Raw genomic sequence first — 13071 nt, 5'->3', positions numbered from 1 at the left:
CAGCAACACAACCACTCACATACACACACAGCATGCACTCTCTCTCACACACACACTTTCAGGGCTTGCACACCTGTGTGTACCCACACAACGCACACATTCAGTGAATACGCTCTCAAACACAGGCTGTGTGTCCTCCAGGCACGCCAGTCCCTGGAGAAGGCCAAGACGGTGCTGGAGGAGGAGAGGCTGAACCTGTCGTCCGAGCTCAAGGCCCTGCAGGGGGGCCGCCTGGAGAGCGAGAGGGGCCGCAAGAGGGCCGAGGGCCAGCTGCAGGAGCTGACCGCACGCCTGGCCCAGGCCGACAGGGAGAGGGAGGAGAGGGAGGAGCGCCTGCACAAACTACAGGTGAGGAGAGGGAGGAGCGCCTGCACAAACTACAGGTGAGGAGAGGGAGGAGCGCCTGCACAAACTACAGGTGAGGAGAGGAGGAGAGGAGGAGCGCCTGCACAAACTACAGGTGAGGAGAGGGAGGAGAGGGAGGAGCGCCTGCACAAACTACAGGTGAGGAGAGGGAGGAGCGCCTGCACAAACTACAGGTGAGGAGAGGGAGGAGCGCCTGCACAAACTACAGGTGAGGAGAGGGAGGAGCGCCTGCACAAACTACAGGTGAGGAGAGGGAGGAGCGCCTGCACAAACTACAGGTGAGGAGAGGGAGGGGAGGGAGGAGCGCCTGCACAAACTACAGGTGAGGAGAGGGAGGGGAGGAGGGGAGGGAGGGAGGGAGGGAGGGAGGGAGGGGAGGGGAGAGGAGAGGAGAGGAGGGGAGGGGAGGGAGGGGAGGGAGAGGAGGGGAGAGGAGAGGAGAGGAGAGGAGAGGAGAGGAGAGGAGAGGAGGGGAGAGGAGAGGAGGGGAGGGGAGAGGAGAGGAGAGGAGAGGGAGGAGAGGAGGGGAGGGGAGGGGAGGGGAGGGGAGAGGAGAGGAGAGGAGGGGAGGGGAGGGGAGGGGAGGGGAGGGGAGGGGAGAGGAGAGGAGGGGAGGGAGGGGAGGGGAGAGGAGAGGAGAGGAGAGGAGAGGAGAGGAGGGGAGGGGAGAGGGGAGGGGAGGGGAGGGGAGGGGAGGGAGAGGAGAGGAGAGGAGAGGAGGGGAGGGGAGGGGAGGGGAGGGGAGGGGAGGGGAGGGGAGAGGAGGGGAGGGGAGGGGAGGGGAGGGGAGGGGAGGGGAGGGGAGGGGAGAGGAGAGGAGGGGAGGGGAGGGGAGGGGAGGGGAGAGGAGAGGAGAGGAGAGGAGAGGGGAGAGGAGAGGAGAGGAGAGGGGAGGGGAGGGGAGGGGAGGGGAGGGGAGGGGAGGGGAGGGGAGGGGGAGGGGAGAGGAGAGGAGAGGAGAGGAGAGAGAGGAGAGGGGAGGGGAGGGGAGGGGGAGGGGAGGGGAGGGGAGGGAGGTCAGAGTATGCCTCAGTGAACAGTGTGACTTGAATCAAAAGGGGGGTTTTATAGCGATAATGTGAATGACTCCTTCTCTCTGTCTTGCAGTCTGAGATTGAGTCCATCTCCAGCTCTCTGACCTCCTCTGACTCCAAGTCCCTCCGCCTTCGGCAAGGAGGTCAGCACCCTGGAGACCCAGCTGCACGACGCGCAGGTACACACACACACACACACACGTACACACACACAACCCCCCTCCTCTCCTCTCCTCATGCCCTCCCCTCCTCGTGCCCTCCTCTCCTCACCTCAGGAGCTGCTACAGGATGAGACCCGTCAGAAGCTGGCGCTGGCTCGCGGGTGCGGGCGCTGGAGGAGGAGAGGAACGGCCTGATGGAGCGGGTGGAGGAGGAGGAGGAGGAGGGCCAAGGAGCTGACTCGTCAGATCCAGACTCTCACTCAGCAGGTAGAGCGGCTTCAAGCTAGCCCAAATCGCTAGCTAACTAGCTACCTTGCTAACTAGCAAGACTAGCAAGATAGCTAACTCGCTAACTAACTAGCCTTACATCTCCTCCCCCCCCCCCCCCCCCCCTCCAGCTGGCGGAGCTTCGTAAGCAGTCGGAGGAGGTGAGCGCGGCGGTGGAGGCGGGGGAGGAGGCACGCAGGAAGCTGCAGCGGGAGCTGGACAGCGGCGTGCAGCGGGAGCGGCAGAAGGAGGAGGAGAAGGAGCGTCTGGAGAGGCAGAGGGAGCGTCTGAGGGAGGAGATCGAGGGACATGACGCTGGCGCTGCAGAGAGAGAGGCAGAACTGCACCGCTCTGGAGAAGAGGCAGAAGAAGGTTCGACCAGGTAGAGTTCAAAGGTTAAAAAGGTCACAAGGGGGGGGGGGACACTCTGAAACTGTGCCCCCCACAGAGGGGAGGGGGGGGGCGTCACAGGACCACGTTGAATCTCCTCCACGGTCTCTCTGCTAAGCGCTTCCATGGTGAGAGATTTGACCTTGACCGTTGCCCCCTCCACCTCTGCCCCTCAGTGCCTGGCGGAGGAGAAGGCTGTGAGCGCCAGGCTGGCGGAGGAGAGAGACCGGGCCGAGGCAGACAGCGGGACAAGGAGACCCGCTCCCTCGCCCTGGCACGAGCACTGCAGGTACAGTACAGCCTGGAGAGCATGCCTGGTTAGAGGTGTGTTACACAGTACACGGGGTTCACCAGAGGGGCTGAGTTAATGTCCCTGCTTGTAAGTATCTTGTCTTTTGAAACTTTCTTTTCATCCATTGGTTGTCTGTAGGAGGCTCAGGACCAGAGGGAGGAGCTAGAGAGAGCCAATAAGCAGCTACGTCTGGACATGGAGCAGCTGGTCAACCAGCAAGACGACGTGGGGAAGAACGTACCGTGGGGAAGAACGTACGACTGCTTCTGTCTGCCTGCCTGCCTGTCTCTGTCTGTCTGTCTGTCTCTGTCTGTCTCTCTCTCTGTCTCTCTGTCTGTCTGTCCTCTTCCCATCCCTCCCTCTGATATTCGTAATCAGTTTTCATCCTCACCTTCGCATCAGGTGCACGAGTTGGAGCGTTCCCGCCGGGCCCTGGAGACGGAGGCCCAGTCTCTGCGCGTCAGACCCAGGAGCTGGAGGAGGAGCTGGGGGAGGCCGAGAACTCGAGGCTGAGGCTTGAGGTCACCCTGCAGGCCCTCAGGCTCAGTTTGAGAGAGAGATCAGCACCAAGGAGGAGAAGGGAGAGGAGAAGAGGCGGGGCCTCAGCAAACAGGTGTGCAGCAGACAGGAAGATAAACGGCGAAATTTTGATTTAAAATAAGGGTCTCACGAGCGTTTAGTGTACAGTTTAAGTCTTGTAACCCTCTCCTCTTCTCCCTCTCATCCTCCTCCCCTCTCATCCTACTCCCCCTCTCATCCTCCTCCCCTCTCATCCTCCTCCCTCCCTCATCCTCCTCCCCTCTCATCCTACTCCCCCCTCTCATCCTCCTCCCCCTCTCATCCTACTCCCTCTCTCATCCTCCTCCCCCTCTCATCCTCCTCCCCTTCTCATCCTCCTCCTCATCCTCCTCCCTCATACCTCCTCCCCCTCTCATCCTCCTCCCCTCTCATCCTCCCTCCCCCTCTCATCCTACTCCCCCTCTCATCCTCCCTCCCCCTCCATCCTCCTTCCCCTCTCATCCTCCCTCCCTCCATCCTCCTCCCCCTCTCATCCTCCTCCCCCTCTCATCCTCCTCCCCCTCTCATCCTCCTCTCCCTCTCATCCTCTCCCCATCCCCCCCCCTCCTCCCCCTCCTCCCCCTCTCCCAGGTGAGAGAGCTGGAGACCCTGCTGGAGGAGGAGAGGAGCCAGCGCTCTCAGGCCATGTCCGTCAAGAAGCAGCTGGAGGCGGAGCTTCAGGAGGCGGAAGCCCATGTGGAGACAGCCAATCGCGGCAGGGAGGAGGGGCTTAGGCAGCTGCGTCGAATGCAGGTAAAGAAAGAAAATCAGGGTTTGTTTAGTTATTAGTTACCCTACAGTTTGGGGGAAGGATGTCAAGAACACTTGCTTGTTGTCTCAGGCTCAGGTGAAAGAACTTGTCCGGGAGCTGGACGAGACGAAGCTAGGTCGCGACGAAATCGTCGCCCAATCAAAAGACAGCGAGAAGCGTTTGCAGACACTGGAGGCCGAGCTTCTGCAACTCACAGAGGTTTGTGTGTATGTGTGTTGTGTGGGTGTGTTTGTTGTGTGTGTGTGTGTGGCTGAGTTGCTGTGTTTAGAAGCTGTTTGTATTACACACACAAGAATCTCACAGTTTCTGTGGATGAGGTTGACAAAAAAAAGAAATCGATCAATTATAATAATTGGGTCATGTGTGTGAAAAAAAAGTTTTGAAAATAATTTGTTTTTGAAAGGTTGAAAAAAAAAAAAAACATCCTCTAACTTGAGTGAAAAAGTGTAGTCAGCACTTCAACCAATATTTAAAAAAATTAGTATCTGTACTTCTACTTGAAGGATGTGTGTTCTTTTGTGATCTCTGCTCTGTGTGTAGGAGATGTCTGTGTCTGAGCGCCTACGGAGGCAGGCCCAGCAGGAGAGAGACGAGATGGCCGACGAGATCGTCAACAACTCCGCTGGAAAGTCAGTATTTCCACAACTTGGAGTGTGTGTCTGTTTTGTCTGTCTGTGTGTGTTGTTTGTGTCTCACAGGGCGAAATCATATCTGTGCGACCTCAACATATATTTGGAAGCATTTCAAATAACGTGCAAATAATCGTTATGGTTCGACCGGTTTGAAAACCAAAAGGCTGACTGATTGGCTATATGCACACGAGTGATACTCTTAACCCTAAACTCAGATAGTATGGTTTTTCAACGACCAATCACAGGTCGGCCTCACTGAGATATCTCCCGTTTCCAGAATTTAATTTTTTAGATCAGAGTGTACATTATAAATATGTAGCAAAAAATCGTTAACTAGCTAGAGCTAGCCTAGCTAGTGCTAATGTTACTGCTCACATGCGTTTGATAGCTAGCTAGTATGATAGCTAGCCTAGCTACCTTTACTGTAGTCTATGAGTTACACAAACCTTACCTTCTTAATTGTCGATGTAACTCGAAACGTACAATTTGAACCCCTTTTCCCTCTTGCTTGAAATGCAGCAACATAGAATCCTTTGTACATCGTTAATTGTCATTTTGGGGAGATCACCCAAACTCCTCGTAAAAAGGCGGCATTTTGTGTGAGAGCACGTGCCGGCTGTGAGCTACTACTGAGCGGTCAACGCCTATCCAACGTTACATATCAAATTAAACTTAATGTACTTAATGAACTTTACGTTCTTAACTTTAATGCAGATTTCAGATTGGTTAATATTAGCTGTCAATCTCTCCGTTGTCACGTAACAGAAATCTAACTAGCGCGCACAATTTCAAGAGCTGAAAAGACAACATTTTCGGCGGGTGCTACCAAGTAAAATAGTTCATTTGGAGCCCTGTCTCACCATGTCTGTTATGCGCGCGCGTGTGATTTCAGGACTGCCCTGTCTGATGAGAAGAGGAGGCTGGAGGCCCGAATCACCCAGCTGGAGGAGGAGCTGGAGGAGGAGCAGGGGAACGCTGAGCTCATCGCTGAGAGGCACAGGAAGACCACACTGCAGGTACACACACACAACACACACACAGCACACAGCAGGTACACACACACAATACACACACACCATACACACCACACTGCAGGTACACACACACCACACAGCAAAGACACAGGTGTATCACACGCACACACACACGCTCAGAAACGCTTGGGTCCGCCCTGCAGGTGGAGACCATGACGGTGCAGCTGCAGGGCGAGCGCACGCTGACCCAGAAGGCCGAGGGTGCCCGGGAGCAGCTGGAGAAGCAGAACAAGGACCTGAAGTCTCGTCTGGGGGAGATGGAGGGGGCTGTGAGGGGCAAGCACAGGCTCAGTGTCGCCGCCCTGGAGGCCAAGATAGACACCATGGAAGAGCAGCTGGAGCAGGAGAGACAGTGAGAGACACATGTCTACACACACACACACACGTCCAGCTTCCACACCTCCTCTCTTCTTCTTCAGTGTCTCTCTGTGTGTCTGAGCTTCCCCCTTCCCCTGCAGGGAGAGAGCCATAGCCAACAAGCTGGTGCGCAAGACAGAGAAGAAGCTGAAAGAGGTGATGATGCAGGCGGATGACGAGAGGAGACATGCAGACCAGTACAGAGAACAGGTACACCCTCCCACGGCACACGCCTGGCTCTGCCAGCAGGGGGCAGCGCAGAGCACTCAACCACCTCTGAGCTTAGACAATAGAGACAGCCTTTATTTACATTTACATTTAGTCATTTAGCAGACGCTCTTATCCAGAGCGACTTACAGTAAGTACAGGGACATTCCCCCGAGGCAAGTTGGGTGAAGTGCCTTGCCCAAGGACACAACGTCAGTTGGCACGGCCAGGAATCGAACTGGCAACCTTCGGATTACTAGCCCGATTCCCTCACCGCTCAGCCACCTGACTCCCCAGTACAGACCAGTAAAGAACCAGACAGGACCACACAGACCTGTGTGCGTTGGCAACCACAGAGTTGGTGTTGTATGGCTAAGCTCTGGAGCACAGTAGGGGTCGAGATGAAGTTATCATCCCAAATATGAGAGGTTTTTGCTGTGTAGTCCATCCAGCCTAATTCTAATCCAACTCAGGCATCTGTTTGGGGGCAAGGTAGGGGTTATGTTCCTCTCCCAGAATAATCTCTCATTTTTGGGAGAGGATGAGGGGTTGGGATACCAAAACCAGAAGTCCTCTAAAATCATTTAATCCTCCTGATCCCTGTTACACCCCCTGTTCTGATCTTAATCCACCCCTCTCTTTCCATCTCCGCCCTGCTCTCTCCTGCCCTCACCCCCCCCCCCACTCATCCACCCCACCCTCCCTCCTCCTCCACTATCACTCCACACCCACACCTCCCGTCCCCACCCTCCTCCCGTCAGTTGGACAAGTCCCTGGGTCGTCTGCGGCAGCTGAAGAGACAGCTGGAGGAGGTGGAGGAGGAGAACTCGCGCTCCAACGCCCAGAGGAGGAAGCTGCAGCGGGAGCTGGAGGAGATGACCGACAGCGGCCAGAGCATGACCCGGGAGATCACCGCTCTGCGCAGCCAGCTCAGGTACACCCCGCAGCTGTGCGTGTGTGAGAGCGAGAGAGATGGAGAGATTTGAGAGTACCATTCAGAGTGCTGACATGTTCGACAAATCGTGTTTCGATTTCCGTTATCATGTCTGTTTTTTGTTTTTTCTGTTGTTATTCCGTCCGTCCGTCATCTAACCCTCACACACTGTCCATCTGTCTGTCTGCACACCTCCAATCAGCATCCCCGAATGGAAGCCAGATAAGTAGGTCGCCCTGTGTGTTTCTGTGTGTCTTTAAGGTCACTTTAGAGACTCTTCATCTCAATCATGCTGTCTGGAAGAGAGCTGTGTTGAAATCTGGACCATCAGACTAGTGTTTGGCATGATTTAACCCTGGTACTGCATTTTAATGTGTGTGTGATTTATGTGATCAATCAGTCTTAGTTTGGACAGTTAGTTAGTAAACGATGTTTATAGGAATCTAGTTACTAACTGTCGATTTGAAAACCCCTGCTAGAAAGTATTACTCTCCCTGGAAAATAGAGTAAAGAGAGGGTAATATTGACATACGAGATTTTAGATTCTCTCTCACTTCCTTTCCCTCTCTCTCTCTCTCTCTCTCTCTCTCTCTCTCTCTCTCTCTCTCTCTCTCTCTCTCTCTCTCTCTCTCTCTCTCTCTCTCTCTCTCTCTCTCTCTCTCTCTCTCTCTCTCTCTCTCTCTCTCTCTCTCTGCATCCTGTCCTGCTCCCTCCATCCAGGCGTGCTCCGTTGCCCTTGGCGATGCGTTCAGGACGGCGAGCGTTGGTTGACGACCTCTCGTTAGAGAACTCCGATTCAGAAGACCCCCCCGCCTCCCCTACGCCGTCCTCCGGCCCCCCGGGGACCCCCACGCCCACCTCAGAGAACAGCCTCGGGCCTCCTCCACCCTACACCCTTAACAACACGGAGTGACACACACATACACACACACACACACACTGAAACACAAATACCCTGCCCTCCTGAAGCCTTAACAGCACTGAATGACAGGTGAAGGAGAGACACACACACACACACACACAAAAGCAAGATTTCTCTTCTGGAGGGGAGGAGAACCAGGACTGATCAGGAGTTCCGCCTGACTGACAGTTACGTACACTAGTGTAGGAGCTTGCATCTCTGGGGACACATCAGCTACCGGAAACCGGTGCAGAAACGTCATTTATATCAACATAGCCGTGTGCTAGTCTCATGATGCTGTATCGTGCTTAAATGGCAGAAACTAAATGGCTGCCACACCTCATTGCAGCTCAATCAATGTAAAGCCATGTTTAACTCTATGAGGAGAAGGGTCAGCATTTGTACATTCTACCTGATTACACATAGGGCTGCCAGAATGGAAAATCATAGTTACATTGGCTCTGTTTCCCTCAAAGGGTTAAAGACCCTGCGTCTGCATGTGTGAGGTGACATTCTGCCAGTCTACAGGTACACACCGGTCACACAGTGTTCAGACCGGTGGCAGTGTATGTGTTTCTGTGAGTCAATCACTCGTTGACTCCGCTACGGTGAGAGAAAACGTATCTCTATTTTAATATACTGTACGCTTGAGACAGAGAAAATTTACTTGAATTTCAGAATTTTCTGCTCTCTCACTGAATTTGAAACCAAACTTTCCAACCATGTCCTGATCTGTGTGTGCAAGTCGTCCGACACATCAGACACTACAGAGAGAAACGACCTGCTGGAAACCTCCTTGATGTTGTAAGTGCAACCAACCCCAGCGTGTCCTCTCATAGAAACATACTGACGACAGGCTCCTAGTCGTCCTTAAGATCAGATCTAGGATCAGGATTACTGCTGTTCTGTTACCATGTCCCTTATAGGGCAGGACGGCTGCCCTGACCAGAGAACAGCGTCAAGAGGACAGCGTGGTCCTAAGTTCCTCCTGCACATTTATACAGTCAGTCTTATGATTACAATACAATAACTCGTATCCTATTTTCAATATTGCTGGTCATGTGAGTATTCACTCTAGACTGATACGGTTGCTTGGTTACTGCAGAATGCTGCTGATCGGCTCCAGCGCTAGGCTCTGCGTCCAGGTCAAGTCTGCAGACAGGAGTCAAGCTTTTCCAACAATTAGTGTAGATCGTTAGATTAGATACATAAGCAGTAGTGTACTGGGTAGTTTCTTTAATTAAATTCTTAGTATATAGCTTCTTTAACGTATTTACAAGCAGTTGAATTCATGTAATCTAAGCCAACCTAAATACAGAATGAACATAAACACATGAAGTTATTTATTGCTGTTATTATTTCTTTTTATTATTATTGACCGGTGATGTTCAGACATCATTGATTATTATTGATACTTGTGCGTTTGGCCCTTATCAGAATTTGTTTTTATTGCCATGTAAGTTTAAACAAACTTATGTGGAGGAAGATGAACTATGGTCTTGAAATCTGACCCAAGTCTTGTCCTGTGTCTTGAGAACAGTGTAGAGTTCGACCCAGATGATAGTGGAGATTGGCCTGTTTGTCTGTGAGCTGTGTGACCCCAGCTTGGAGTATTTGTGGTTGACTGTACTCTGTCATTGCTGGTGTGTACTGGAATATATTTGCTCCTTTGCTCTGTCACTTGGGCTTGTTTGGTTTGGAATCTGTACTGGGGAAACAAACTCAAATTTAAGTCAGATGATAGTTGTAATTAGCTATGGAGCTAGAAATGACCTTTTTCGCAAAACAGGAACATTTCTGATCGTGGATTTCTTTGAAAATCCAATTCCTCTGATCGTTCTTAACATATCATACATAATTATCTTTTTTTTTATCGAACAGACATATTGTACATTGTAATATTGTTTTTTATTGATTAACTATGTAAAATATTTATCAAACAAAGCTTTCGTTTTTAACCAAACGGTGGGCATAAGGATGAGAAAAGGGAATTAGTTTAGTAAAATACATGTAGAATAGAATAGATAAGACAGAAGGAGAGAAGTTCAGGACATTTGTCAATTTACCTCTGATCTGTTCTTTAAAAGTTTCAGAAAAATACATTCTGGTTCTTTCTCCCCATCATTCCTGCATTAGATTGTTCAATGACAATTGAGCACAAGTTAGTAAATTTAACTAATGGCGTAGGAAAGTTTTTAGATTTGTCTCACAACGAAAGCTGTGAAGGTTGAAATGTTCAAAATATAAACATAGTCTTGAGTGAAATGTGGATCACAAACTGATATAAGGAAATGGTTCATTTGAAGTGTCCTGATGTTAAACACTTATGTTCTCAGAGGGATGTCAGTTTTAAAGGTAATCAATGTGTACTACTGTCCTGTCTGTAAACATGCCATCTCTCTGAGTCTAGAATAGACACTGCCTTACAAACCCTCACTTGTTATGGTCCCCAGTTTCCCTGCATCTCTATAGCATGATTCATGTTTTTGTTCATAATCCAGTATGTGAAGGTGTTTAGTGTGTGTCTGATTTGCGACAAGCTTTCCCAGGCACCTGCTTGCCTGGTACAGCTCGACTTTGTAGACACACAAACACAGTGCCCTGTCACATGGATGTGGGTGTTTCTCTGTGGTAGAGAATTTGTCTGCATCAAGACGTTACAGGTTCGAATCCCCCCCTCCTAAATGAACACATTATTATTATGAATGCTAGATGAAAAATTTTCTATTGAGCAAAAGTTTAATTCATGATTTAGAAAAAGACTGGTGGTAAAATGCCAAGTTAACAGACTTAGTAGTCTCGGTATTCACCACTCGTTACATAAGAGAAGATGAAATCATTGGTAATCACCATGTTCTGGGTCATGATATAGATCTCTCCCTCCCTGGTGGGCTCATCAGAACCGAGGGTGAGAGGGCCCGGGGGTGAGAGGGCCCGAGAGTGAGGCAGCCCGAGAGTGAGGCAGCCCGAGAGTGAGGCAGCCCGAGAGTGAGACAGCCCGAGAGTGAGGCAGTCCGAGAGTGAGGCAGCCCGAGAGTGAGGCAGTCCGAGAGTGAGGCAGCCCGAGAGTGAGGCAGCCCGAGAGTGAGACAGCCCGAGAGTGAGGCAGCCCGAGAGTGAGACAGCCCGAGAGTGAGACAGCCCGAGAGTGAGGCAGCCCGAGAGTGAGACAGCCCGAGAGTGAGGCAGCCCGAGAGTGAGGCAGCCCGAGAGTGAGGCAGCCCGAGAGTGAGGCAGCCCGAGAGTGAGGCAGCCCGAGAGTGAGGCAGCCCGAGAGTGAGGCAGCCCGAGGGATACCCTTGTTCAAGAGCATAACACAACCTTTTTTAAATGATTCCATACATAACAGAACAACATTGCCTCTGTATTTTTACAGTAGTTCCCAGGTCCAGCACCACAATGAGCTCCTATTTGATTTGCCAATGCTTGATTATTTTAGCAGTAGTAACATTTAACTTAATCTGGCCAGGGGTTATTTGGGTTGAGAATGGGTTGAATTTGTGTATGACTACTGAACAACGACATATATTTAGTCCTTCGTGACAGCTTTTCTTTGTCTTTTATGTGTTTTATTTTCCTGAAGGGAATGTTTGAAGCGATCTATATGAAGGGGTGGTTTTCTAAGTTCCTGGCTACACTGCACTTTATCCGCCACTAGAGGGAGCTACACAGACAGATCATCAGCTGTTGTGTCAGTCTTAGTTTAGTCCTTGTTTAATTTGAATCAGATGTCAACTAAGCAGATGTTAAGAAAGTAATCATGTATTTTGTTGCTCTGTTTTCACATATGAACATTTAGAAAAAGCAGTCATAAAGCCTGTTGTAAAGATGTGGTATTCAGGAGATTTACAAACAGCACAGACTCACAAGGCTGTTGGTGTTTCGGAGAAGGCTGTTGGTGTTTCGGAGAAGCAAGACTGGTGCTCTCAAAGGTGTTTTTTGTGTGTTTCTTTTTGGTTCATGGCTTCTGTGGAACTTGGAACATTTTGGAAATGTGTGGTTTATGAGCCTTTTATGTTTATGATGCTGTAATTATAAAAGACTTCTGATTGGGGTTAATGTTAATATATGTCGTTGGTTTTGATCTCTGTGTGGCTCAATGTTTTTGTACTCAGACACACAACCTCACACTCACTTCATCTCAAGAAGATCAACATTTATGCTCACATCGTGGCCATTAATAGACATCATATACATTTATTAGATGTCATTAAACATTTTATGTTTGTTTCTTGGTGTCATTACATAAGGAACACTGTCGACGTCAACAATACCAACATTGTCAAATGTAAACAAAACACAATTTATAAACAGTTCAGATGAAGCCCATTTGACCCTAACCCCCAAAGCGTTATACAAGATGTCTCAATATACAGTACCTCCACATGGAGACCTCGATTGAATTTAAACAAAATTTACATTCATTGACACTGATAGGCTCCCGATAGACCCCCGTCCTCCATGATATCCGTAAACAACCAATCCCCCTCTAGGGGCAGGGTTAACACTTGATGACGTTTCTGTACGGGAGCAGGAAACGACTTTGCAATACCCCCGAAAGGTGTATAATCCTGATGGCCGTCACCTTCAGTCAAAAAACAGGAACTGTCCTGTTGGGAACAAGTGCTTCGAAGTATGTGGGGGTCAGGAACGTCACCATGGTAACCTCTGGAGCTGGACAGCTGGTTCGGGGTGTTTTCTAGACAATCTGTCGACCTTGAACATGGCACCTCTCTCTCTGTGGCCTCCGGCTCAACAGTCAGCATGAGCTGTTCTCTGGAAACGCTGCTGATGAAGCTGTAGGTGGCTGAGCCCTGAGACTCAAAGCCCCCGTATCCAGGGCCGTATCCAGGCTCGTACCCACGCTGCCCTGCTTCACTGTCCAGCTGCTCCACACCTGATCTGTGGTTGTCACCGCTGCTGTGGACCCTCAGTTTCTCCCCAAAACTTCCTGGTTGCTCCGGAAAGGTGATGTCATCAATAAGCGCCTTGCCAGTCAGGTCCATAGCCTCCACCTGACACCCTAACATGTTTGACAAGGTGACCTGGGTCTCCATGCTGCCTCCAAAGTCCTCGTCACTGAACTCCGACTCCAGCAGGCTCAGCACGTCCAGCCTCTGGTTCTCTGCAGGGTCTGACAGGCTATAACTGGAAGGAGAATATGCT

The 13071-nt window shown here is 50.7% G+C and overlaps 1 protein-coding gene across 1 annotated transcript in view; it reads left to right on the top strand.

The window, feature by feature from the left end:
• Nucleotides 1-11989, top strand: part of LOC134023973 (myosin heavy chain, embryonic smooth muscle isoform-like) — a 19418-nt gene extending 7429 nt beyond the window's left edge. Inside the window, 23 exon segments of the mRNA XM_062466329.1 lie at nucleotides 142-348; nucleotides 1474-1533; nucleotides 1535-1579; nucleotides 1676-1709; nucleotides 1712-1800; nucleotides 1802-1828; nucleotides 1960-2133; nucleotides 2135-2215; nucleotides 2395-2458; nucleotides 2461-2507; nucleotides 2649-2747; nucleotides 2913-2967; nucleotides 2970-3050; nucleotides 3053-3123; nucleotides 3660-3821; nucleotides 3910-4038; nucleotides 4381-4469; nucleotides 5365-5488; nucleotides 5650-5858; nucleotides 5965-6073; nucleotides 6832-7004; nucleotides 7207-7230; nucleotides 7725-11989. Coding sequence (XP_062322313.1) covers nucleotides 142-348; nucleotides 1474-1533; nucleotides 1535-1579; nucleotides 1676-1709; nucleotides 1712-1800; nucleotides 1802-1828; nucleotides 1960-2133; nucleotides 2135-2215; nucleotides 2395-2458; nucleotides 2461-2507; nucleotides 2649-2747; nucleotides 2913-2967; nucleotides 2970-3050; nucleotides 3053-3123; nucleotides 3660-3821; nucleotides 3910-4038; nucleotides 4381-4469; nucleotides 5365-5488; nucleotides 5650-5858; nucleotides 5965-6073; nucleotides 6832-7004; nucleotides 7207-7230; nucleotides 7725-7917 — 2346 coding nt within the window. The 3' untranslated portion in view covers nucleotides 7918-11989.
• The last annotated feature ends 1082 nt before the right edge of the window (nucleotides 11990-13071 follow it).

This window comes from Osmerus eperlanus, chromosome 7 (assembly GCF_963692335.1).
Source record: "Osmerus eperlanus chromosome 7, fOsmEpe2.1, whole genome shotgun sequence".
Classification (NCBI taxonomy): domain Eukaryota; kingdom Metazoa; phylum Chordata; class Actinopteri; order Osmeriformes; family Osmeridae; genus Osmerus; species Osmerus eperlanus.
Note: the sequence above shows the minus strand (reverse complement) of the source record. Positions and strands in the feature narration are given on the sequence as shown.